We start from the raw sequence: 26,879 nt of genomic DNA, 5'->3' as shown, positions 1-26,879 counted from the left end.
TCAGTCCTGCAACAACGGGAAGTTGTTGTGGGTGGATTATTCAAACGTTCACAGTCACCTGATTTATAGCAACCCTTGAAGTAGTTGACAGCTGTGACAACATCGAAAAAGACAGAATGGCTCATTAGATATCTGCTGTACATTTTCAATGAAAGTAATGACTCTGGTCCAGAAAAACAATACACTGAGGGAAAGACCTATACTTACTGGATCCAGCTTGTATGATGACACCGGCACAGACCTGGTTTGAACCACTGCAGGTCTCCACAGAGCCTGAACAATGACGCAGGCCTCCACAGTAACACCTCAAGGCTTCACCTGGAAAAGGAAAAAACCACATCATGTTCAACCATAGCATACAAATTAATTATAATTTACAGGTATATGAACAGTTGTAGACTCTCACCAAAACTTCATTGATGGATGGATAGGATTAAATTAGGGTAAAAGAGATTGCAGGTTTACTCACTGTGGCTAACAACCAACACAACCAAAAGGGTGAGAATCACAGTCTTCATTTTTTCACAGTGTCAGGTCTCTAAACACCAGTCTCTGTATGAAAAAAAATGTGAGAAGATCAAACTCTACATTAAAAAAAGGATTGTTGGGGGAACTCTCAAAATTCACATATTCAAAAATTTGAAGATGTCATACCTGATAAATTGTCGTACTTGAATGCGGATACTTCAAATATGTGCTGCAAGTTGGCAGGCTTCGTTTTTATTTGGTTTTGTTGTGCAATTGATGCAAATCCAGTATTTCATTAACTCTGTTCAAAATACACTTTGTACTCTACTACTGTATTGAATAAAAACCAAACTGTTGTGCAAAGTGGGACATTATCATAATGGCTGTAGTTTATTTCAAAATTAGCCCTAGAAGCCCTACTGTCACCCTTTGTAATAAATATAACATTCCTTTGTCCCTACCCAATAAAGAGCCTGAATTAAGATGTACTCTGTGAATATGACTACACATTATTGGAAAAGAAGTTGAAGTTCTTTCATCCATGCAGGTAAAACTTTATTTCTTGTCTCCACTTTCTCTTTCTATAAAAGTATCACAAAAAGCTCAGAATGTAATTTTTCCAAGCTTAGATGTGGACAAGTTCCAAGTAAATAAACAACAAAGTATCAAAAACTCAGCTGGTGTTGGCCATTTAAACAATTAGTTAAAATATGCAGTTATTTTTAGGAATTTTTTTAAATAAAAGTTGGCAACAATATCCCATTTCCTCTCCCCTTCCCTGTGCAGCACAGAGTCCTGGCAGCAGGGCCTGAAGCAATGTGATAAAGTGAAATTGTACTTGTTCATGAACTGTTTTATTGGACTCATTACATCATATCCATTCCTGAAACTTATTTTATTACACTTTCAATATCAGTTTTACAGTTCAACCTTCTCTGGTCCTGTTGTTGGATTATGGACTTGCTGTATTTATATTCCTACTGCACCATGTTTGAATGTAGAGACATAAACACACATAGACATCCACACACTCTGTTTTATCTGTCTTACTGTTTTTATTCTGAATATGTTGTATCAATTTGTTTAGTTGTTCTCACTTGAATTTTAGTCAGCCAATTACATCTGCTGCATTATTTAACAATGTTGTATCTTTATTGTCCCTTTTAAATACAATAAAATAAATACTACCAGCTTTGCGTTCATGACATGTAATGCCATTTGGTTTTTTATTTTATGGTGAAATTTTACAATATGTCTTCTCTTTTTATCTTGGCCTGGACAAACCATATAGTTTGTGTTGGAGCCATATTAAGAGTTTTTGAATTTAAATAGAAAAAATCAGAAGGATGCCGCGTTTTAAGTTCGATTTTGAACTATGTTAATATGAGTAATGAAGTAATGATATTGATTCAAGGGGTTTTAAGCAGATTAATGATATGAGTACCTGATATTCACCTGTGTAAGTGCTGATTTTGTGACTTGAACCTGCTGTATAACTTCTGCTCTACATCAGTCTATAAGTCGGCCTATAAGTAGGTCTTTGATTTGGTTGGCTGTCAACAGTTTTCAGACCGATAATACATTTAATTATGTCATTTTCCTTCGTCCGATTTTATTGTTCCACTTGAAAAATCAATATATTATTTGATAATAATAATTTCAGATATTGAAAATATTATATCTCAGTCTGTGCTTTACGAGTGTGTGTGTCGGTTACACCACCTAACCTCCGGTGGTTAAAATAACTTTGATTGATTAGCCACTACAGGCTGTGATGTGCACTTCTGTATGGTGGCCCCAGATGGAATCTGAATGAACTGCTGAGTGGATGTGTATGAAACCCAGTCTGAAAAAAGTCACGTTGCCATGTCTGAGAATAAACTTTTGTCAGTTGTAGACAACATTGTCTACCCTGTAATAGCTCAATTTGACTATTTGATTGATCCCACCGTTTATAAAGAGTTTTTGATAAAGACACATAAAAGAGAAACGAGAGAAAATGAGAATAAAATAAAGAGGCATAAAAAGTGAAAAACAAAAATTCAAAGCAACCTTAATCTTTATTATGAGAACACCAGAATGCACGATACACGAGAGCATTCATTAATCAGAGGGTATTTTCAAAGCCATAAAGATGGCATTCATTCATTCATTCATATCTGTTGCACAGATCCGTCTTGCAGCAAGAGCCAGATGATAGACCAAGACGATTCAAAAGCGGGCAGTTGGTTGATTTATAGCAACCATTCAAGCGGTAGGTAACTGTGGAAACATAGAAAAAAGATAATGGATCATTGGAGAAAGTTTTGTTTTCCTGTTTTTATTTGTATTCTTTATTATTGATGTTGGATGGCTGCTCACTATAGTGTGACCATTGCATTTTATTGCCACTGAAGCACTTACTGGATCCCGCGAAAATGAGGGCCCTGGCACAGACATTATCTTCCCCCTGGCAGGTCTCCACAGGGCTTAAACAGTCTCGAATGCCTCCACAGTGACATCTCAATGCTTCACCTGGAAACAGATATAAAAAGAATATTGTTCTCCATCTTAAACAAACTAACTCTGCAATTTCAGTTAAATTTGGGTAAAATAAACTGTGCAGGTTTACAGGTTAACTCACTATGGCTCACAACCAGCACTACAAAAAGAGCAACAATCACAGTCTTCATGTATTCACAATGTGATGTCTCTGTACACCAGATTCTGTATTAAAAAAAAAGTGTTAGAAGATCAGACACCACATTTTCCTAAACAAATATCAGCATTTTTTTCATCATCCACCCATTCAAAGAGTTAAATATATCTCATCCCTGGCGTCCTTTTTATCCAGTTGTGTTGCGTTATTGCTGCATAAGTGCTGCTTATCCAGTTTATTATTAACTTGTTATCTGTGTCAGGAAAACACAATCTTACACCACTGACTTGTGGGAAATGCAGTGTGCTGTACAGAAAATTCTTAAACCAATAGTTACTGCTATCTATGACTAATAATAACAACAACAACAACAACTATGTTGTCACCAGATTTCCCCATAACAAATGAATGTGAATCATGAATATGTCATAAAGCAGGACAACTCAAAACAGACAGGTTTTTACAAATGTTATTCAGTTCTATATAGTTTTATTATAAAGAGTGAGAGAGAATGGAGGTTTCATGCAGGATAAATTTATTTGTTAATTTTTTATGTGTCCATCACCAGCCAGTGTTTGCTGTCCACCTGTGGCCAGAGCTTCTGACAGTGAGGATAACCCAAGGGTGCTAGCATCATGAGGGGAGAAACAATGTTGTGCAGATGTTTAAGTAACTGACAAGAATGGACATTCTCCACAAATTAATGAAAGATACTGTACATTTGCTTATATAATCAGATTGAGAGTCAATAAAGATCAGCCTAAAAAAAAAAAAAAGGATAAACCAGCTTTCACCAAAAATTCATTTAATTCACAGCCACTAATGAGAGAAACAACAGCAGCAAATCCTCTTTTCTTTTACCGAAGGCGGCTGGTGACTTTCTGTGTTGTTCTGTGCTCTCCAGACATTTTAATCAACTTACTGACAGTTTCGTCTCTACAGTAAAGAAACATTGTTTGTTTGTTGTTTTTGTTCTTCTTTTTGGGATATACTTAACGTGTGTTAGTGGAAGCGTGGAATCATGAAAACAAACCCTACAAACCAGATTTAACAGAAGCTAGAAACAATGATTGTACTCTTTGATTACAATAATTCACCTAAACACTGCCCTTCTTAAATCCTCCCTTAAATACAATTACAACCATATAAAAACATGGTTTGATTGTTGACAATTGAGCGTCAACCCATTTTGACACTCCAGCTTTGTAGAATATACGTTACTCACGAAATTAACAAGGACGCAGTACTGATGTGTGGCCAACCTTTCCACCTTTGATTTTGAAACTGTTAAACAGGTGACATTTTCCAGCATCTTGATAAGAGTTTAAATAGTTTAATGTAAATTCAACTATTTAATTATTAATTTGTAATGAGCCTCTCTGTTTTGCTGTAAGGTCACAGTAAAATAAATTAAACTGAGATATTTTATGTGGTAATATTTTATGCATCTATTTTTGCTGAAAAAGTGAATTCCACTTTTTTTCTGGCATTAAGCATATTTTTACTTAAAAACTACATATCTGACTGTCTCTTGTGAATATATCAAGGTATATAAACTTGATTAAGTCCTATAACATAATTGAGTGCACAACTATGTGCAACAACAAACTTGGGAGTTTGAGCTAACAGTAAAGTGACTTTAATCTTTTCTGAGGCTTCACCACAAATATCCAGACATCAGCATTTGTTTTTGACTGTAACTCACAACTGGCTCAAAGTTGCATTTAACTGCTGAAATTTACCAAATGCTCTTTATAAACCATTTGAGCTGAGTTTTATTCCAAGTGGCAATAAAAATTAAAGCAGTCATTCCAATAATGTCACTTATTGTGACATGTTTCTTTCTCAGAAATGCATGAACAGTGAGAAGTGTGACACCACAGTAAAAGAACACAGTCAGACATTTTCTGCATATTTTATTTTGTCAGCTGAGGAGAATCATTCAGAATATCAGAATCAATCAATCAATCAATCAATCAATCAGAATAAAATTCCTGAATACTCTGAATATTTTATGAGTATAATGAGTTCATGTTTTTATCCCAGGAGGCATCAATATTTTGTAAATTAGTAACAGTATTATATATTTCATGGGACACACTTTTCAACTAAATGTGCATATTTATTTATGTTTAATTTATTAGCAGCTATTTCGTCTTTGAGAAAGAAATTTGCCACTTTTCAAATTTGTTTTCTTGAAGAGCAATTGAACCTATTTCACAGAATTATATTTAATGCCTTGGTGAGGAAAAAATAAGAAATTTATTCGAATCTCCTGAAGGATCTTTAGGAGAGCATTAAATGGAGATGAGCTGAAATCATAAATAATGTACTGTGTGCTGCTTTGTGGAGTTTGAATATCAGATATTCATAGTCCAGAAACTATGAATTTGCAAATAAAAAATGCTGAACTGAGAAAAGAATTTAATTTAAAACAATAAACAATCTATGCTGTGTGATGCACATACTCTATTCTCTATATGCAAGATGAAGCATGTGTCATTTTTGTTCCTCTGTATAAAACATCCAACCACTCTGACCTGTCTGCCATATAAATACAGTATCTGTGTGCACAATCAACAGGTTTTCATGTAGAATGCTTACACATTGATTTGGAAACCTTTTCCTTAGGAAAAAGAATAAACAACTTTACCATGCAAGAAGGTAACTGGTATTATCAACTGCAAATTGTTCTGAGGATATTGGAAAAAATATACAGTATATACTAGAACCCACTGCTGTGGAACTTTTTTTTAAAGACACACTTCAGTAAAGCCAAGATAATGCACAAATGACATGCGTTTGCATAGAAATGATGTAAATTGCGTGGAGTTTGACAAATATGAGAGCCCAGGAATTAAAAGGGGGGAAATACAGCACACATTGACAATCTCCAGCAGAGTCTCTTTAAACACTGTAAGAATTGCATTTCAATAACTGCTGATTTTGTTTCCAGTTGCAGTGAAGTCAGTGACCCTGCCCCTGAAACATGTAGTTTAATCTGTGAGGTCTAGACACCAAGACTGCTCTGTGCTCTGCGTCTGGACGCCAATGCTGGACCTTCGTGATGATGCGCTTTCACTGTCTCTGCTCTCCATAGAACCCCCTTTCCCCAGTAGGCATTCCAGACTGGTGTGTTCTATGGCAGACGGGTCGCCCAGTGGGAGGTGGGGCTCAAGAGCATCCGATCGTTCTGACCCTGAATCCAGGGGGGATCCAAGTGGGTGGCTGGGCAATGTGGGCAGAGAGGCAGAGACATGTTGGACAGAGGGTTGTGAGTCCTCAATTTGGAAGATGGAGGTGTCCTGGATCAGATTATGAGATGATGGGACACAAATGTCCTCATGTGAGGTCTGTGATAGGTTCAGATGGGACTCTGAGGGCAGGCAGAAATGGGGGTAAGAGCTTGGTGATGGGTCCAGCAGGCTGTGTGTGGACATACCTGTAGGGGCACTGGACAAAAGGCAAGAGTATTCATCACTATCACTGGGAGGCTGCAGGCACAACGTGGGCTGGGACTTGCTGATGGTAGTTGGGCTAGCACTGAGAGGTCTGTTGTCAGAGTCCTCATGCCAAGCATGAGTTGTAAGGCCTGGACTTCCACCATGGAAGCCTGGGCTGATGCTGAGAAGAGATGGGCTCGTCCACAGATGTGTTTTCATGCTCTCCGAGCTATGACACGAGCCTAACCTGGGTGCAGAGTTTAGAGAAAGAGGTGGACAGGAGTTAGAAGGTGGACTAGAGGATTTAGGTCGGTGGTGGCTCTCTGTTTGAGTTTCAGCAGCTCTACTGTAGCTCCAGTGGTCAGTGGAAGGGACACTTTGGTGGCTGTGGCCTTCATGGCTCCCAGGATCATTATGGAGGTGGTAGGTTGACGCTAGGTTGAATGGCATACCAGTGTTGGGGCCTGTGGGAGGGCTGGTCCCCATTTGGACACCGTATGGGTATGAGGGCTGGTAGTGATGCATGGATATGTGAGCCTGGAGGAGATGCATCATATGGTGCAGGCCCCTGGTGAGCTCAGATACTTCCTGGTTCAATGTGCCCATCTGCGTAGAGAGTACACACAAGTTTAGTCACGCCTACCTTGCATATTCTATTATCACACTGAGCAAACATGGTAAAGTTGACAGGATTTTTCCAATTACCCGCCCTTATAGTCCCTTCTATGACTCTAAGAAGTAGTTTCTTATGCAGCAGTGAAATCCAGAGGGACTCTGACAGACTCAGGTAACTGACACAAATAGGGAACAACTATGAAAGCAGATGTAACTGGGAATAAGTTGGTGAACCATGACAGAAAGGGGGCCAGAAAAGGGCCATAAGTAGAGCTGGGTTGTCATCAGAATTTCTTTTTTCTTCAGATTGTCGAGTCAGCACTCTCGGCTATCCTCTGCATTGCAGAAGTGCCCTACTGATTAATTAATTTCAACTTCAGACAGCACCTACCTGGGCCCATCTGGATGCTCTTGCTGCACCTGCTTATGCTCTATTTACATTCAGATTAAGACTGCAGGGACAGGAACAAGGCAGAAACTCTCTACTCTACTTGATCTCACTGTATGTTTCCCCATGTTAATATACAACCACGGCTGATATTGAATGAGATGCCAGAAATTTATCTATGAAAAAAGCTAATGAGTTTCTTCTTATTTTCTTGGTCTGCACTGAAGATGTCAGTGACTCCATTGCTTAACACTGAAACAGGATCTCATATTTTATAGCCAAAATGAAATATAAGTCCACAGGTTGTATTTTCTCATAACAAATTTGTTCATGCTTTATGTATTTCACATTCAGCCTGTCAAAAATACTTAACAAAGAGAAGACAGAAGAGATGATGAGTGGGGATACTCAGCAGAGTTGATTTGGGTCTGGGAGGATTTCAAAGGCTAGATTATCTTTGGTCCAATCACTTTTAATTTAAGTCAAGAGGCTTTTACTTTACCTTATGGTTGAGTTGACTGATGCCCTGTCTGACCTCCTCTGTCTCCACCAACAGAGTGGCATTTGCCTGCGTGGAGTCTGGAAAAATAAGGTGAAGGAAATAAAGTAGCTGACTTAATAGCACATGACTCAAGACAGATGTGACTCCAGAGGACGGCAACTTACATATGTAAGTATGGTATGTGTTCATAATGCACATTTGCATATGTGTACAGTATCTGTCATGGGTAGACTCATTATACTAAAGTAAATTAGATGAGCTTAAACTAAACAGAACCTGATATTCTCCCTAGGAAGCTAGTGATCATCAGTAAAAGCTCAGGTCAGATGATCAGTACCCTGCTTTGACCTCAGTTGTCCTTTAACATGTTCTCTGACTCTTTGGGCACCTGGCTGTCATTTCATTCCTCTCATGTGCTCTCATATTTCCCCAGAAGGAGGCAGGGCAGCATTGTGGTGTCCACTGTTTGAACTCCTCCAGCCATCTGGCACCTGGGTGACCCTCGCAGCTGGAGGCGGTTTGGCTTACCTTGGGTGCTGCCTCCTGTACTGGCTTTAGGCCCGCTGTGCTCCACGTTGAAATGGAACGTGTGCCCATTGTCTTCAATGCCGTCTACAACCCTGTGGCGGGAGGGGGTGAAGAGGAGGGAAGCTGGAGTTAATGTAACAGTAGAGCTTTTTCAATTATCATTGGAGCCAGCAGACGACCCAGGAATGTGCCATGAGAGCTGCTGCTGGCAGAAGCCCATGTAGGTTTGAACATGAGGAGAAGAGCCCAGTCTGGAGGGGCGGACACCTGAGCCCTCTGAACCAGCACTTACCCATATCTAGGACTTACTGGATGACTTAGGGATACATTATGAATACAGATGGTTAGGGCAGGAGGATAAGGTACTCTGGTAATGAAATTCAGTGACATCTGTTGAAATATGCAATGCAAATACTCTACGTTTATGCAGGTTTCTCTAGCATGACTTTAGGTGTCACTTACTGCAACACCTTTTTCAGATCATGTCAGACGTTCTAAGGTTAGCATAACTTGAGTAAGTATGTAGACATACTGTGCTCTACAAAATTCTGTGAGATACTGTCTGTGATAGGAAAAGGAATTAATTTAAAACAATACATGTTAAGGAAATGTAAAGGGAACAACTTCCTGTGTTTTGCCATAATTTGAGTGTGACTACATGTCTATGAAATGAAATAGTGGTACAGATAATAAGTGGTAGAGTTTGAGTGAACACACAGAAGCAGCCACAGTGTGAAGAACTGATACTAAGAACAAAAATGAAAAGTGTAGGTAGATTGGTAACAATTTGTGAAGCTTATTATTTGTAATGGCTGTTTATAGTGTGTCAGAGGTTTTGATTGTACTCTGTTGTAATTTCTGAATGATTGCCGGGTTTCCTACTCCTTCATAGAATCAAGGTTTCCACACTAGACTAGACATTTTAGTTTAAGAATTACTAATAGCATGTTGCTTTTAGATTTTATAGCACTGCATTATGTTATATAGGTGTTGTTTATTTTCTGGTCAAGCAGTGTACACTATATTTTGCAATGCTTGCTACCCAAGTTAAAACAAATTTATGTAGTTTTGACTGTTAAGAGTTTTCTCTTTTCTGCTTGTGTTTTGGAAAATGAATTTAATGTTAGTTTTCACTACCTCGGACTCAGATCTGGGGGTCCAAAGCAGGTGACAGTTGGGATAAGCAGCTTTGAAGGCTTTTGCTCAGCTCCTGACTCTCCCTGGGCTGAAGTTGAGGCTGGGGCCAGGGTCAGGGCTGATGTAGGGGTGCTGTGCTCTCGTTTGGTGGGTGGCTGAGGGGATGAGCTCTGCCCGTGGAAGCCACGGCTGAGATTTGGGGAGCGGCAGCGTCGCAGGGCGTTGAACTGCCGCAATTCATCCCCCAGGAGGTTCCCCAGGGACGTACGGCGAACGGGGCTGCTGAAGCTGGGCAGCAGGAGATTGCGACGGGAGCGGGTAGCCGGAGAGAGGTGGAAGGAGTCATCTGGGTCATCACCCTTGGTTTCCACGATAGAGGGGAGCCTGGATTCCTGCAAAACAGGAAATATAACATGTAGCATTAATAACTGTACACTTTTTAATGTATAATTTTCACAACAGAAAGGTGCACAAATCCTCAAATGGCCTGATTTGTGTTTGTGTTTGTCAAAATACAAGCCCTTAGGATATGAAAACAGATTAGAGCAGAAATAAAATAAAACTTGGAAACTGGAATAATAAATACATGAATTAAATTAAGTATTGAATCATATTAGAAAACCAGACAAATTCAAAATGCCATTCAAATTACTTTGCTCCCCGAAAACATTTAATGAGTAATCATGCACATAATAACCTATTTATTTTAAAAGCTGCTGATAACAAGCAAATAATGTTATTTTTATTATCTTTTATTTATCAAAGTTTAATCACATTGCAAATTCTAACCACAGCTGCTTGTGTAATTATAAGTAAAAACAATTGGTTTTATATTAAATGCAACTTTTAATAACAATGTGAACACTGTAAACAGTAATAATAACAGAAAAATAAGGCAGGGAGATACAGGGAGATGCATACAGTACATAGTGAGGAAAGTAGCTCATAAGGTTTCCCATTAGGAGAGCTATTGACCCAGTTAGTGAGCTAACTCCAGGGACACTCTGTTCCAAATGAGTTTCAACCTGTATGGGAAGTCCATGTACAAGCCCTCGCACAATGTTTATAAGCATTACCGTATGTCCCAGAAAAACTGGGGGTTTTGCCTTGAAAAACCAGATGCACGCCAATTAAAAACCAGGGACTTAAACACATGATACAAATACACCTCTCACCAAAATTGTGCAGTGGTCTCACCTACTCTATATTTAATATAATTCAAAACCAGGCTTTGTGTTTTTGAATTTTTCATAACTGACTTACAACATCTTGTGGACAAAGGAAATAATGACACCTCAAAGAGAAGATGGATTGAATTAGCACTGAACTCACATGGGAGAGCCTGGGTGACCTTGAAAACCTGTTGAGACCCTGCAGTGACAAAAAGAAAGCAACAGAGATTACAAAAGACACAGCTGCAGGAAAAATGTATTGATTTACTTAATATCCTATCTATCAGATATTTAAATTTTATATTTAACCCTTACAGTAACATATTTGGTGATATCTTTGCCTTTACAAAACTGAGTAAAATTCTAAATTGTTATTTTGTTCTCTTTTTCCAGTCCAACGGTTTTCCATTTGTTTTCCCATTACTTAAATGATCTTGGCCACTCATACATCCTCTGCCACACAACCCGAATCACATAACTGATTCTTTTTTCCACACCTGATTGCAGAGGGATTCCAGCAAAAGTTTCACTTTCTGCTGGTGTGTGGAGAAATTGCTAGCAAATTAGCATAATCACCAGCTGGATGGAAAATGAAACTGTGGTAGTGTGAAGCCTTCCCTCATGTGTGAAAAAATGTGCTTCTGACAACATGGCTTAATGTGACAACACAAGCCACAGTCTGTCGCTCTACCAGTCTAGTGCCAGTAATGCTCTTTGATGCAAGGAAGCCAATTCACCGAGGATACACATTAAATTTAATCCTTCATTGAAGCACAATACTGGGTTTAAAAATCAGCACAGCTGAAATGATATGAAAGCAAAAATAAAACTCCAACTGTGAATCTTTCATATAGCACCACCATCTCTTCAGATGGTGGTGCTATATGAGAGACAGAGGGAGGAAATCAGTGAGTCTATTCAAGGCAGGGACAAATTCTCCTCATAAGGAAAGTTAACCCCAGAGCAACTTGGAATGATTAAATAGAAAGAGAGCAATATTAGTGCCAAATGACATTAACTGAACATCAATATCAAGTAATGGGGCACTGATGCCAAAAGTGTCCCACATAGGAAAGTGGGTTTGCAGGGACTTAATTGAGGGGCTTTTTCCTGTCACTCACAAGTGTGCTATGGTGTATTTGCACATGCATGCCATTCTGAAGGAACAGATCTTACAAAATGGCAGTATACATTGTGTGCGATTTGTTTTTGCTGCACACCAACCATCTAAAACCAGGTGTTACAGGTAGAAATTGAAGCACAATTGAGCAAATACTTGACTTCCTTTGTTGCTACAAATTTATTCAGAAACTGATGTCGGTGAGAAAACAAACAAACATTTTTTTTGTTTTCAGAATAGCTTAAAAATCAGAAGCATAGACCATTGACAGCTAAGTAAGTGCAAACTCATCATCAGGGGTGTACTTGAAATCATACTGATGTTGCCTGATGGTATGGTCACCTGGGACTGTTGTTGTGACATTCTGTCATCCCCTCTCTGTGCTCCTTCAGCCGACTCCTGATTAGTATTTTTATCCCACCCAACATGTCAATAACATTGAGCTCATCTTGTCTCTAGCTCTCCAATAAACATGCTGTACTTTTGCGCTCATTGGTTACCAGTTGGCTGCCTTTGTCAACTTTGTTAAACTGTTGTTGTCATATGAGGCTCCAAAGAGAGCTGCATCCCCATAACTCCTGGCCGACCAGTTTGTCCTTCACACCCCATGACTACTGACTACTCTCCCTGTGGCGACATGGTCATTATAGTTCAACAAATTTCGTCTCAGTGCTGGCTTTCTACTGGAATAGTGACCTTCCCGCTCTACCCAGGACAGTATAGTCACTCCTTATATATTTATATATATAAGTCATGCTCCTGGTACCTAGTTCACACCAAATCATTCAACCTAACCTTAAACCAATAACTATTTTTTGGCCACTTAGGAGCAGCTGAAACAAGCTGTGAATATATATACAACAATATATAATACAATATATAACAAACTTGCTAGCAATCACACCTAGCAGTCACAGAGCGACAGAGAGTCGTGTTTCTTATTCACTCTCTTTTAGCTCTGATTTTTGGTCTCAACTAATTGAAATGTCTGGCTCTTTAGCTGCTAAATGCTCCACTATGTTCACCAGCTCATTGCAGACTTTGCCTAATCACAAACTTGGTGCTGAGCAGAAAAACGAGGCAATGAGAGCGAGAGTGAACCAAAACAGGAGAGCTGCGGGCTGAACAGCCAGCATTTGCCAGAAAGACATTTGATACATTGTTATTATAAAATTAAATGAATCAAGTGGAACTGAATAGAGCTACATTATTTTCACAATTAGAAAGTCGGTGATGAACAAAATTTCAACTTATTTGGCTTGTGCAGTTTTGAGTTGCTACAGATAAGACATTCAACCCAACTTGAAAGCAATCTAATGGGTTCTTGTCTCTGTTTGTATGTTTGCAGTATGCTGAGTAAAAAAAGCTGTAAAACTTTTATGTTCTATATCAACACCAATTGAGAAGAATTTAATTGACAGCACTGCAATACAAGTTGAAATTAAATTACAGAGTTGACAAAAAATCCCTCATTTTCCATCAGACTGGGTTTTTCCCTTGAAGACAAGATAATGTAGTCCCTTTTGGGGACTAAGCATTTCTATAATCTGTTTCTTTGGCAGTATTTCACTACAGTTGACTGATTGCTGTACAGTCAGCATATTCTCAAGTATCTCTTTAGTGCAAAAGGACCTCCCATCCTACAACAACTCCCACCTAAAACCACCCACGGTGAGGATGTGAATGAGACCAGTACGACTGTATGTTTGTGTGTGTGTGTGTGTGTGTGTCAGGAATCTGTGGGACCTGGCAGCACGGCCAGGTAGCTGCACACTCCTTCATCCTGTCAGGGGAGCGGCGGTGCCCCGACTGAGCTTGAGCATAAACTCTGAGCAGATGGTGTGGGAGAAGTAGAGAACTAATACTTGTGATCAACCTGGCCCCCGAGAAGCCTGCTTGAATCTAAATTAAAGACTGTAATAAGTCTAGTAACGTATGAACATATATGGCAGCTATACTCAAAATAGAGATCTTATGATAGTCAACTTTTCTAAAATAATTTGCTTTTCTGTCATATACGCATGGATTCTGTAAGGTGACAAATTGTATCTATGATGTGTCTCTATGGAGGGAAACTCCGCAAACATAATTATCCTGTTTTTGAAGCCCTCATTAATTCAGTTCTTTCAGTTCAGTTCTTTTCCCTCGGCCTGTCTGACAAAGACATCCGGTAATTAACACGGCCAGCACAGATGTCCTGTTCTTCATGTTCCAAACTTAACAAACCACAAATAAAACAAAAAAACAAAATGAATAAATTAAGAAAACCTTCAAACAATGAAAAAGGCCTGTGGGAACAAAGATGAATGCTTGAAGGAAGTACAAAATGTTTGTGATTGACAATTAGGATGAGATTGGGAAAGTCCTCAGGGAGCTTTGTCATTTTTGTCAGTCACACATCAATGACATCTTGGCATTAATTTGTTTTGATCATACGGTTCAACAACATGCCATGCAACACAACCACTGAACTTTGTTACATTGTTTCTGTAGGTTTTCAAGATCCATTTTTTAAAGATTATATAACAGTGCCTGTAAACATGGCTACATGTGTAACATCAACAGGTGCATTTTCTCCACAGATGGAGGATTATCCTGCCTTACGTAATGCTTTCTTAAATAACTGTTAGGGGTAACAGGCAATGCTGGGAGGAGGTCAGTGTCTGGGTGTAATGTCATCCTGTTGTGCTTTGGGGTGGTAACAGGCAAGCGATACGGCTGCCTGACAGCGGCACCCACGCATGGTAACTGGTGTGACAATCAAGTCACCAACAGCCCTTTGGTCGCTGTGGCAGAACAAGTGTCAAGGAGAGTGACAAAGGCACCTCAGGGGGCACGAATGTGTTGTTTGGTGTGTTGTATGCTCTATTCCACTATCAGATAAATGTAGGGGGAAACGGTGCGTGTGTAACATCTGCTGGGCTGCAATGCACAATCTAATAATCAAGAACACATCATTAATTTCCTTCAAAGCTGAAACAATGACCAGTTCTTACATGTTCAAACTGTGAATTATTATACACATGTAAACCCAAGTTTAAAATACCTTTATCAAACAACACTTGCAATTTTTTTTCTTTCTATTTACCGTAGAGTTTATTTAATTTGATTCTGTTGTTTGTCCGATTTCTCTTGTCTTGCCTAAATTTATTGTCACATTAATTTTACTTATCTGTATGTATATGTGATTAGTTTGGAGTGCAGTGGTTCTGTAGTGGATGGGGCTCTGTTGGAGCAGAACAAGGGGGGAAGGGGTACACTGTATTTGTTCAACTGTCGGCGTTGAGTTGCATTCTGTAAAACTTTAAATGCAAATAAAAAGACCTTGAACAAAAAAACACTTGCAAACCAAGCTGCAAACCGAGAAAAGGAAAAATCTTCGCTATATCTCAGATTGATGTCTAAAGTTAATACTAAATAATAAAGTTTGAGTGCCAGCCCCAAGAATTAAGTGCTAACTGTATTTTGTGAATCACCACTTTGGACAAATATTTAACTATTAGATAGTTGAAATCCATAGTAGAAGAGGAAACAATACAGATGACTCTACCAACAGCTGCCTCAGCAGACCAGAATGATTTCTAAATGTTCAAAACCCATACATCACCACTGCTCTCCTTATCTTCATGTACTGATGTACAGTCTAATAAACATGTGGGTAATATGTTGGGAGAATGATTATAGGTTGGTAAGCTCAGGCAGAATTAACGTTGTGATAGCAGGATAGGATAGGATAGGATAGGATAGCAGTACCTCGTCCTGGCTGCCCTCACGCAGGTTATATGTGAGGTTGTTGTGGATGTCAGAGGCGAACACGCTGGCGTATTCAGGGTAAAGTTCCAGCACCTCTCTCAGGCCTCGAACACTGATATACTGTAGGTCACAGTAGGTCAAGGCCTTCACATCAGCGTTGGTCTTGATGACCTGGTCTGTTCCCGGCAGGTCCGACCCGATCAGGTCCCCTTTCCCTAAAACCAAAATAGTAAATATTCACTTTCTTGTGTGACTTTATGCTACTTAAACACCTCAAACTTGATGCTACAATACAAACCTAATATGGCCAGCACCATGTTGTCTTTCAGCACCTCTAAAGACCCAGAGCACACAAAGTAGTTGGCATGCAGCGCATCGCCCTGGCGGATCAGATACTCCCCAGGGACGCAGAAGGAGGTTTTTATATGGAGGGAGAGAGAGCGCAGACATCCACGACTGGCCCCCTTAAAGACCGGCAGCTGGAGGATGTCCTTATTCAGATGCATGGCGATGTCAGCCCGCAGCTCATCAGGGAAGTCATGCAGGAGCTGGGGATGTGTGACAGATGTAACGAGATGCGGCACTGATTGGTAATTAGGGAATGGACTGTGTTGCCACCAGTTACCCTTTTTTGAATTTCAATAGGATGTCAATTAATGGTTTACCTGCAGCCATATGTTGTGCAAAATCATAAACAATTAAGGCTACAAAGGCTTGTGAATGGATTTTACAGCAGGTAAATGCCATCAAAACATTGGCTTGAAGTTCCTTGGGGGCAGACAGAACTGTGTGCAAAGGTATTACATGACAACAACAATGAAAGGGACTCCTACCTCGTTGGCATCTATACCATTGTTGACAGACCACGTGGTCTGGAAGTACTCCAGCATTCGTTGTTTGAGCTGCTGGGGCAGACGGTGGACACGGATGAAGTCCTTCAGGTCTTTCATACGTGTGTGGTAGAGAGAACGGCGTGAGTACATTCGCTGGATGATGGCCGTCACGTTACCAAAGACGAGGGCGTGCATTAGTGCTGTATGAGAGATGAAAACAACTAGCATGAAAGACAGTAAATGACAATATAAAGACTGAGTATTAGTATTCTTAGGTTGAAATAATACAACTTAATTTTGAAAGTTGTCTCTCAAAGAAAAAAATACTTCAAAAGGTGGCTTTTATTTTTAATTCCTTTCAAATACTTTTCCTGCTTTAAAATAAAAATAAATCTTCATATTGATCACTACCCAGTCATCTATAATAGTTACCATTTATGTGCTTATTGATCCAATCAGGGGCCACAGTAATTTACAGCTCCATTTATATCACTGCTCTGATAAGCAGTCTGAATAAAAAATAAAGCAATAAAGCAAAAACAATTATCTTATGTGTTGTTGCACCAATAATTGCCACCTCAGCTAAAATAATCTGTTTATTGGTATATAAAGATGGCAACAAGCTGAGTCTTAAAGGCCAGCCAAACCATCCAACCCACTTCCCGCTGAATCTTTAGACCTGACGTGCCAAACAGAGGCACTGTTCTGCCAGGATGCCAGAGGGAGAATGTACCCTAGTGTCAGACGTACCGCCGACGAGCATGGTGCAGATGGAGAAGATCTTCTCAGCATCAGTGTTGGCACAGACATTGCCAAAGCCCACACTGGTCAGGCTGCTGAGGGTAAAGTAGAGGGCAGCGATGTAGGAGCTGCGCACTGTCGGGCCGCCCACCGTGCTGTTGATATACGGTGTCTCCAGACGTTTGCCCAGCTCATGGAGCCACCCTAGATTGTAGAGGTAGAGCACGAGAGAAGAACAAAGGCAACAGTTAATGTGGTCCGCACGTACTTCAACACCTGTTCTAAGAAAGACAAGAGTGTATAGTGGGTCTGTGTGTTTGTATGTGTCAGAAAGAGATTGTCAGCAGGCTGTTGGTACGTGACGGGGCAAAATTAGATTGGCTCCTCCAGGGATAAATAGGGAGCGTTAATTAGCAGGTATGACCTAAACTCCCTATACACAGAATATACTGACTCAAAAGTATGCACAATCCCACATATACACACATAAACAGAAACACACACTCAGCAGACTGTACCAGGTGTTCAATTTTGCTGTACATTATGTCAAAGTATGTGTGTTGCTGCTGTTTCAAAATCATGTGTTGCTGTTAAGGTGCAGGATCAAACCCTTCACTTGTTTGTAGTCATTTAGATGGTAATGAAAGCCTAAACCTGGTTAGACTCTGGTCTGATGCTCGCAATTGGATAAATAATAAAATAAGATACCACTCAGATAATTTACAGAATAGAAAAGCCTGTCAGTTTTTGATTATTGGTCTCCATGTTGAACCATTTTAAAACAGTGACACAAACAAGACATTAGTATGCTGCTTGCTACCAGTCATTTGTTATATGAGCTTTTGATCTGGTGTCAGGCTGTCCTCATTAGAGTGCCAGAGTATGGTGTTCGCTGTCATCTCACCACTGAGCAGAGCTAGAAATCCCAATAGGTGAGCCCTGATTATTTATAGCTGAGTGGGGACAAAACAAATGTCTATTCACTGTATTGACAAAATGTAGTCTGCGGTATTAGACTAGACCACTCACTTAGAATGAACCTATGATAGGTGAATGAAAGTCTGGAGCAGCGCTTACTTTAACTATGAAATTAGCAATTTTAGGTTCTATTTCCTGCAAGACGTCACAGACAGACAACGAATAAATGATGGCATATGGTGAAAATCAGCTGGAACTATCACTTCATTTATCCTTTTCAGAGAAAGGAAATACTACTTTCACACCCTTTATGGATCAAACACCAGACAAGACAACACTTCAGCTTCCACTTCAACAAGGCCACAAGTTAGACTCACCAATGTCCCATGTCTCACTGGTCTCTATCTCCCTGCGTCCAATCATGTACCAGATGCAGGCCATCCAGTGTGCCAGCAGGGCAAACACAGACATTAGTAAGGTCAGTACCATGGCGCTGTACTGGGAGTAGCGGTCCAGCTTCTGAAGCAAACGAAGGAGCCGCAGCAGGCGTACCGTCTTAAGCAGGTGGACCAAGGACGTCTGAGGTGGAGATGAGAGTAAGGGGGATCAAAGTGAGGAAGAAAGTGAGAGAAAGGAGGCAACACACTTCAGGGAAACCGGTATGTATTATGACAAATCATCAATTTTCTCCTTATGTCAGCAATCATGAAGAGCAGTGGTACTCACAACTGTGATGTTGAAGGCATACAGCAGGTCAAAGGGCAGGGCGGCCACCAGGTCCACAAAGAACCAGGTGGTGGCGTAGTGAATGCAGATGGAGCGTGGCTCATAAACCACTTGGCCTGACTGGCTCACAAACGTGGTACGAAAGTTCAGGATAATGTCTGGAAATAAGAAAGTTAAAGGTAATTTTTTGTCTGGTAATCAGGTAATCTGTGACTAAGGGACGGTACAGTCATACTCATGTTCATTAAGCAGGAAGAGAAACATTGTCACAAACATGCAGTTTTTTTTACTGAAAAAAACTGATTCAGTCCAAATGGTTCACTTGTATGCGAAGCATACTTTAGACCACATAATGATGTTTGTCATTCCCACAAAATATAGAATACAGACAGAGTGGATTACCAATTTTAGTCATATTAATGGTAATGTAACCTTAAAATAATAACAATATAAATGAAAAGAAATGGAAAATACATGAGGGAATATATTGGTGTTTTAAGGCATCCATATGGATCAGTGAATTTACCAAACAGATCATTTAACCTTAGTCTCAGAAACATGATGTCGATGTTGGCAGAGACGATGGCTCACCACTCAATGGGAATTTCAGTAATGATAAGTTTAAGGAAGGTAAGATGATGAGGATGGTGATTTTTGGAGAGCACATACAGCAAAGTGCAGATTAGTGTAAGACTGATTAAAATCAGTGGCACCTCCTCTCCAATATATCATTTTCCTAAATACTTCTGGCAAGCATGCCTTATTTTGAGTGCTATATGAGGTTGTTTGCATTTTTGTTTCTCTCTTTCTGTCTATTAATTAGTCACGTGTCTTCAAAAGAGAAATAGGAAATACAATAAGTTACAACAAACAAACTAACTCTAGTCTAGCACGGCTGGTGGTTCTGTGTTTGTACCAAGTTGAGGGATTCCTAACCACTGTTAATGTACACTAAGAGGAGAACATTGAGCTTCTGCCACCTCAATTCATCCCTTGGGTGTGTCCCTTTGAGGTTTATCAAGGATTATCAACTGGGAGGAGTCCCTGGGAGAGACTCAGGACATCCTGAAGGGACTACAAAACCTAGGTTGAATGGAACGAGGAGAACTTTCTAGGGAAAAGGATGCCTGGGTTGCTCCTGTTCCCTGTTGCCATAGGTGTCAAGAAAATGGATAGATGTTACCACATAAAAACTACCTTCAAAGCACCATAATATTATTATTACATCTTTTTGTGATCAAAATTTTATTATAATTATTTTATCCCTAACTGGAGGTTAGATCAAACACAACACAAAACATCATCCCCTGCATACAGCTGTAATACTGGACATTGATCACTTTAACATACACATAAAAACAAAGGGGTCTTATTTTCCCCTCCAGTCTTTAAAGACAGCAAAGGGGAAATTTTTGGTTGAACCACATATCTAATTCCTTGCAAATAGAATTGCGCAACATTTAATAATTATTGTGAGAAATTTTATGAATAGAGTAATAAAGACTCCTTTAGGATTTCTGTTTACAGTCCTGAATCATCCGATAAATTACTTAAGAGTAAAAGTCAAATTTATTTTATAGCCTGAAAGGGTACTTAAAAAAATCAAAAAATCTCCATAACCACCCCATCACCAAAGACAATTCATTTCCAATCAATCAAATGCCTTTTCTGTATAAATACATATTACAGCTGGTGATAACATTGAATTAGATGAGTTGCATGATCTATTCAGTAACTTCTATCAATACTCACCTATAATAAAGAGCATTTCCACTGCAATGTCGCTTACAATGGTGGAGCGTGCAGCTGTGACAGTGTCATCGTAGGGTGTGAAGCTAACGTTGTAGGGAACGGTGACAGCCACATAGAAGGTGGCCAGCAGAATGAGCCAGTCCCACAGGGCTTTGAACACACTGTAGTGGAGCAGAATGAAACGCGACTTCTGCACTGCTGCCACCTTGTACTCTGGTATTGAAGACTTGCCCATATTGTTCTGTGAGAGAACAGGAAGATGAAGTTTAGCAGGGCAAAAACACTCTTAAATATTTCTGTTGAAACAGACAAGAGCATGTACAGAGTCACATGCACACACACATATGCCACTCATATAGAAAGGTGGTTTGCCTGTTAGGAGTGAAAGTCCAGTAATAACCTCTAGCCTCTTGATTTTCAAGCTCAAGTTAATAAATACACAAAACACAAAGCATCCTAGAGAAGCTGCATAAATGAATAACTTGATAACCAGATGCTCACAAGGTGTGCTGTGAAAATAAATGATAATCAGAAGGACATAGCAGTGCCAAGATTTTGCAGAAACGGACAATATAAATGTCAACACCCTCGCTTGTGTTTTGACCGCTGATGATTCAGTGTGGGAGGCAAATCAAGTGAAAAAGATATGGTAATGCTGCCGGTTATCTATTCTTGAAAGCCTCCTATAGACAGTTATAAACCTTTTAAATGGCTGTGCAATAACAATACAAAATGACAGAGATATGACTGTGGTCAGTGAGGGGGAAACTTATTACCAACACTGATGCCGTGTAATTTCATACATGATTTGACCTAGGCTTGACTTAATCCTTCCAAATGGCATTAGTGTCTTAATTCTCAGGTGGTACAGTACAATGGTGGCTTTGCTACTATAAGGAAATGAGGGGAATTAGAACATTGACCATCCACTGCTGTTATTTTTGGAAACCTCTTGCTTATTCATTCCGCTTATTTCATTTTTATTAAGAAAATCCAATTGCACAAAATATGCATTGCTACGTCTGATGAGGTGGTGGAGACCATTCGGCACATAATGAGACTGCAGCTCTCCAAATGGGGCCATGCACTTGGCACATAATAGCCTTAACAATGTTTAGGAGACAGGAGGAGAAGCTATTACCCGTAGCAGTGGTGAGAGGGAAACAGAAAGGAGACATAAATGAGCAGTAATCCATCCACGAAACAATGTGGCCACTTCACGAACAGGTGAGGCCAGAAACAAGGAGGCAGGTTAATGAAGTCTTAGGAGTCTTCTAAGTCCTGAGATTTACTTGCATAGGCTGTGGAAGCTGCATTGGTTGACTTGGAGGGAATAGATCAACACTCAACTCTTTTTGAAATTAATTGAGAGAGAATGGACAACCACTTTTTGTACTCCAGAAAGAAGAGAAATACCACAGAACAATCACACACGGTATGCACAGTGTGATTGCAAGGAAACATTTTGCAATGAAATATCTGTCAGTGCATTATACTAGCGGAGAAAAATGTTCAAATTGTTCCCAGGGAAGAAAAACTGTAATTATTAAGGCTGCTTGACACAAGACAATTTCTGGTGAAAAGATAAATGTTTGTCACAGTCACCCTCAGTCAGTGTTTTTCATGGCATCTAAACATTAGTAAGCAGAATATCTAGAAGACCTTGCTGACTGCCATCAACAGCTGTAGTCACTTTAATGACAGTTCAAGCGATGTCAGCAAAAGCTGGACTGTTTTCTTTTTTTTTTTTTAATTTGCCTTACATCACAGAGGTCAGGACGCCCATCTGACCTTTGGCACTTGAGGCGGTCAGCTGAGCACATCCAAATGATTAGAAAAGAAAGCCCAGCACTGCAGGGACACATGGGACTACATGTCACACAACTACAGCTGGTCTTTGCACTTCATTAACTCACACTGTAGCCTAGAGCTTGTTCCAACTACATCTCCCAGCATGCTTTGGGCTTCAGCACTGATAAAAGCCTGTCCTTGATGGGGAAGGAGACACACATGGCTTACTATGTGACTCAAGCAGCAACCATTCACCCCTGCCCTAAAGCACAGAGTCTACAGCAAACTATTGCAGAGGATGCTCAGTCTTGAATTTATATTCCAAAATATTATTTAGCTTTCCTTTTTACCCCAGTCTTTCCTCTTGCGCAGCAATGTGGCAGGAGTACAACAACAAAACAACAAAGTTACCACAATCCTCTTGAACAGACACCCAGCTCTTATTGTGTGATGGTATTGGTAGGATCACTATACTTAACAGGCTCTGCATTATGAACTTCAGTTACAACAACCCAGTATTCTCCTGCACAAAACTGAGTTACAGCAGGAGAATAAAGATAAACATTTGCTGTCTTAAAGTGTGTTTGTGAGTGAGTGTGTAAAAAGTTCTTAAAAAAAAAAAAAAAAGGAGCTCTGTATTTCAAAGGCAGCCAAAGAAGTGTTTGCATCATAACTTAAAATGCCTCTAGATTGCACTATTTTTCTCTTTCATAGCTCTTTGACGTGTGCATTAAACTGAAAAGAGGCATTAGTGGCTCTCCCCTGGGAAATGCAGCAGCTTGAAGCTCAAATCTGAGCTTCTTGTCAGAATGCCTTGGATTGGTTACAGTAGCTGATACACTAATGGACTGACAGCCTAAAAACTGGCAGAACTGACGTAAACAACAACTCAGGCAGCGTGCTTGTGTTTTGGTAAGGAGTCCTAAGAAAAAAAAAAGCTGAACATGTTTTTAAGGAGCTGATGCATTGTGTCGTGGATCATTTAAAAAGGATGCACATTCTACAGTCTGAAACTAAGGTACACAAAGGGCTGTGGAGATGTGCAACTTCTGCAATCAGATTTTCATTTGTAAATTATATGTCTATAATTTAATTTATTGAAACTTTAAGTAGTTACTTGTCACCTCTGGCTCTCTTTATGTTTGTTTTCATGGCTCTACTAGTATTTAAAGATCTACGTGTATGTCTCTGTGTTTTCCAGTATAGTTCCCCTCCATTCTTCCTTGCCTGGCAGGCCGATAGGCTACAAATAGAGATGTAGTCAGAGCAAATCTGGCTTGTTGTGGTGTGGAGGAAGAGGACCACATTGTTAGCTTACTGCTATTGAAAGATACAGACAGAGAAACAAAGTGAAAGAAAGATGGAGTCAGTGTTATATCATCATAAATTATATTATTAGTATTATTGTGTTAACAGCATTTTAATGTTGTAGCAAGTTGAGAAGGTGCTAAATACAACTTTATATATTGTTGGGTCCCTTAATCTTAAGCAAATGCATCATATTTTATAAAGATTTTATATGTAAAAACATATCTGTTGTGTAGTATTAGTGGACTAAAAAGAACAGTATGTCCCTCTGAAATGTAGTGAAGTAGAATATTTAAGAAAATCGAGGTCATCAAGTAAGTACAAGGATTGTACTTATGAAAAATTAAGAACTGGAGGTTGGAGTGGATGGATAGCTTCAGAATTTGAGCTTCAATAGAGGAAAGAGGGAAAGAGAGAGATAATTTAAAAGTGGAAGAAAATGGGGACTACAGAGTGACAGACAATAAGAGGGAGAGACAGCAGGATCCAGAGGGATGAACCCAAAAGAGGAGATGAGGTTAGAATGACAGATGGAGAGGGAGAGAAAACGTGTAAAAGCAGCAGAGAAAACGAAGGGGTGACTAAAGCTAAATAAAAAAAAACTGAATGCACTAAAAAGGATGAGGTAGAGAGATAAACAGCGTTATCAAAATTGTTTCTCGGTTTCCTTCAATAAATAACAACTTGATGAATGCTAATGACTTGGCTAACTAATTTTTCAGCAGTGACAGGGAGAGTGGTAGTCAATTATCTCCTATGTCAGGATACTGCAGAGTATACAGAATTGTATCGTCTTACTTACCAAAGAAAAACTTCTCAAATAGAAATCCATTGTTTTGAGATTTTTCCCTTCGTAGTGAATTTAGCGTTATTTTTAAACAATGTTGTTTCCACAAGCAAGAGTTAAGCTAGCTAACTGCAGTTAAGTGCTGTTGCCCTGGTTACCACCCTGATTTAGAATGTGGTCTAACTGCTGTCAACTGATCTCAACCGCTATTTTAAGACTTTTTGAAATTATGTAAAATGTAATCCACTAGTTGCCTTTTCGCTGTCTTTTCTTGGGTTTTCTCATTTATTGTCCTCTTCAGTAGTCGCAAATAGCCCTGACTCACTGACTGATTGATCATAATTCCAATATTGATTTCAGAATGCGACGTGACTGAGTTGCAGTTTCCTCATTGGCCCTCTAAACTGGTTTTGTTTAAATCACTGGTCAAGCACCAAAGGACCAAAATTTTGCTAAAACAAATAGTGATTAAAGAAAATGGATAATACACCCCTTTTATTTACAATTTATCTAGAGACCCTTTGAAGGGCTTGATCCCTAGCCACTGAACTAAACTACCTAACTTTATATTAAGTAGTTTAAACTAGCTCCACTTTGACCTGCTACAACAGTAAAATGCTATATATAGATGTATTAGTATTTAATTCTGTATTTTCATTAAATAGGATTTGAAATGCAGAACGTTTACTTGTAATGGAGTATTTTTACATTAATGTATTGGTACTTTTACCTAAGTAAAGAATCTGAGTATTTGTTCCACACTCTTTTATTCTGGATATGATTGTACATCTGTTGATGTTGTTGTGATGATGGTGATCTAGTTATCAAGGAGGGAACTATTATATAAGCACACATATTACTAATTCTGTCGTACAAGAGTAATGTGACACTATCTCTGTGTATTGTTGTGTTGTATCGAGTCACCTCAAAGTAAACACATGAAACTGATTTATAGGAATATGCATCATGTGAACATAAAAACGCAAATAATGATAATATGAAAACACTGGTGCTTAATAGTTCTTTATCCGCTTTTGTCTTAATACAGGGCCTAAGGTTATTTTGTGATTGAGGCCCTGTTTACAGGCCCTTGTCTAAATTAGTTTCTGGTGATATTGCTAACACTAACATTATCAATTATCAAGTGTGTTGCATGTTATCATTGCTTTGAGTCTCATTCCCATGCATACTGCGGTATCTGTTTAACAATGGTGACAGGTCTGCAAGGTCTCCAGAGTCACTGATAGAATCACGAGACACAGTCCAATGAGCTGCCAAAGACCCACAAAAACAAAACAATATTCACAGGAATACTATATATTTGATTTATATTCTCACCAGTCGCTGGTTGCCTAAATTTTTAATATGCTACAACATCACAGGCTTGTTCTGAATGCATGCTGCTGCTGGAAATTGCTGTTTTTCGTCATACTGCATGCTTGTATGCTACTATCAGTCCCCACGGTTACAAATAAATAAGGCAAATGTGTTGCATTGTCTTCTTTTCTTTTGCATTTTTATTTTTATTTTTTACATTTTTAGAAGGTAGAATATGCCCAGAACAAGATGCTCTTGCCATGGTTTACCTTGGCAAAGGAGCTTCTAATCTCAGTGGGAATTAATAAACAAATTTTCATGGTGGTAGAGGTAGAATGTGGGAAAAGTTGAGGTTATGGAAAAGTGTCATTTCTGCAGGAGTGTGTGTACATGTGAAAAAGATGTGCAAGAGAACCAAAGACAGAGAGCAGGCTGCATATCAACGCTGATTGTTAAATTTCATATTCCTACATTGTATGTAGGCTTATCAGTGTGTGTGAGAGCGAAAGAGAAACTGTGTTCTTGTCAAAATAGTCTCATGCTGAGAGTGCGGGCATAAAATTTGAATGATAAATACTATGCATCTAATTCTGAGTGCGCTGATGTTTTGCCATATGTTTACCTCGCTCTCCTCAGAGGGCAAGCCATCATTTACTGTCTGTCCTGATGCATGTGTGAATGTTTTTGTGAAAGCGCATATGTGTGTGTGCCCTATTAGAACAGGTGTGTGTACGCTGCGAGCATGCATGGTGCCAGTGAACACTGCCATCTGTAAGTAGGTGGGATTGTGAAGCGGGGCAGCAGGAGGTTTGGCAGACAGTGGGGAGGTGTAGAACATTGATTCCCCAAGAAGGCATCTGCACATCGACTCTGAAAGCAACAGGACCGCTTTTGTCTCTGGGGGCTTTAACAGGCTGCAGGTCAACTGCACACAGGTTCATA

General features: G+C 39.5%; 1 protein-coding gene and 1 long non-coding RNA gene across 2 annotated transcripts in view; one reads left to right on the top strand and one right to left on the bottom strand.

The window, feature by feature from the left end:
- Positions 1 to 943: 943 nt before the first annotated feature.
- LOC111219881 lies at positions 944 to 8,572 on the top strand. Its single transcript, XR_002665033.1, has 3 exons — positions 944 to 1,015; positions 8,109 to 8,222; positions 8,488 to 8,572. It is a non-coding gene; the product is annotated as an uncharacterized LOC111219881 (long non-coding RNA).
- The window catches only part of LOC111219880 (potassium voltage-gated channel subfamily H member 4-like), a 35,478-nt gene continuing 14,701 nt past the window's right edge, over positions 6,103 to 26,879 (bottom strand). The window contains exons 5-16 of the mRNA XM_022742718.1: positions 20,735 to 20,975; positions 18,983 to 19,140; positions 18,634 to 18,835; positions 17,348 to 17,542; positions 16,598 to 16,797; positions 16,063 to 16,312; positions 15,765 to 15,979; positions 11,052 to 11,090; positions 9,720 to 10,111; positions 8,583 to 8,674; positions 8,055 to 8,131; positions 6,103 to 7,155 (exon numbers count right to left, since the gene is read on the bottom strand). Of these exons, the coding sequence (XP_022598439.1) occupies positions 6,103 to 7,155; positions 8,055 to 8,131; positions 8,583 to 8,674; positions 9,720 to 10,111; positions 11,052 to 11,090; positions 15,765 to 15,979; positions 16,063 to 16,312; positions 16,598 to 16,797; positions 17,348 to 17,542; positions 18,634 to 18,835; positions 18,983 to 19,140; positions 20,735 to 20,975 (3,114 nt within the window). The remainder of the gene's footprint in view (positions 7,156 to 8,054; positions 8,132 to 8,582; positions 8,675 to 9,719; positions 10,112 to 11,051; positions 11,091 to 15,764; positions 15,980 to 16,062; positions 16,313 to 16,597; positions 16,798 to 17,347; positions 17,543 to 18,633; positions 18,836 to 18,982; positions 19,141 to 20,734; positions 20,976 to 26,879) is intronic.

Source organism: Seriola dumerili, unplaced genomic scaffold, assembly GCF_002260705.1.
Source record: "Seriola dumerili isolate Sdu_G_001 unplaced genomic scaffold, Sdu_1.0 BDQW01000068.1, whole genome shotgun sequence".
Classification (NCBI taxonomy): Eukaryota; Metazoa; Chordata; class Actinopteri; order Carangiformes; family Carangidae; genus Seriola; species Seriola dumerili.
Note: the sequence above shows the minus strand (reverse complement) of the source record. Positions and strands in the feature narration are given on the sequence as shown.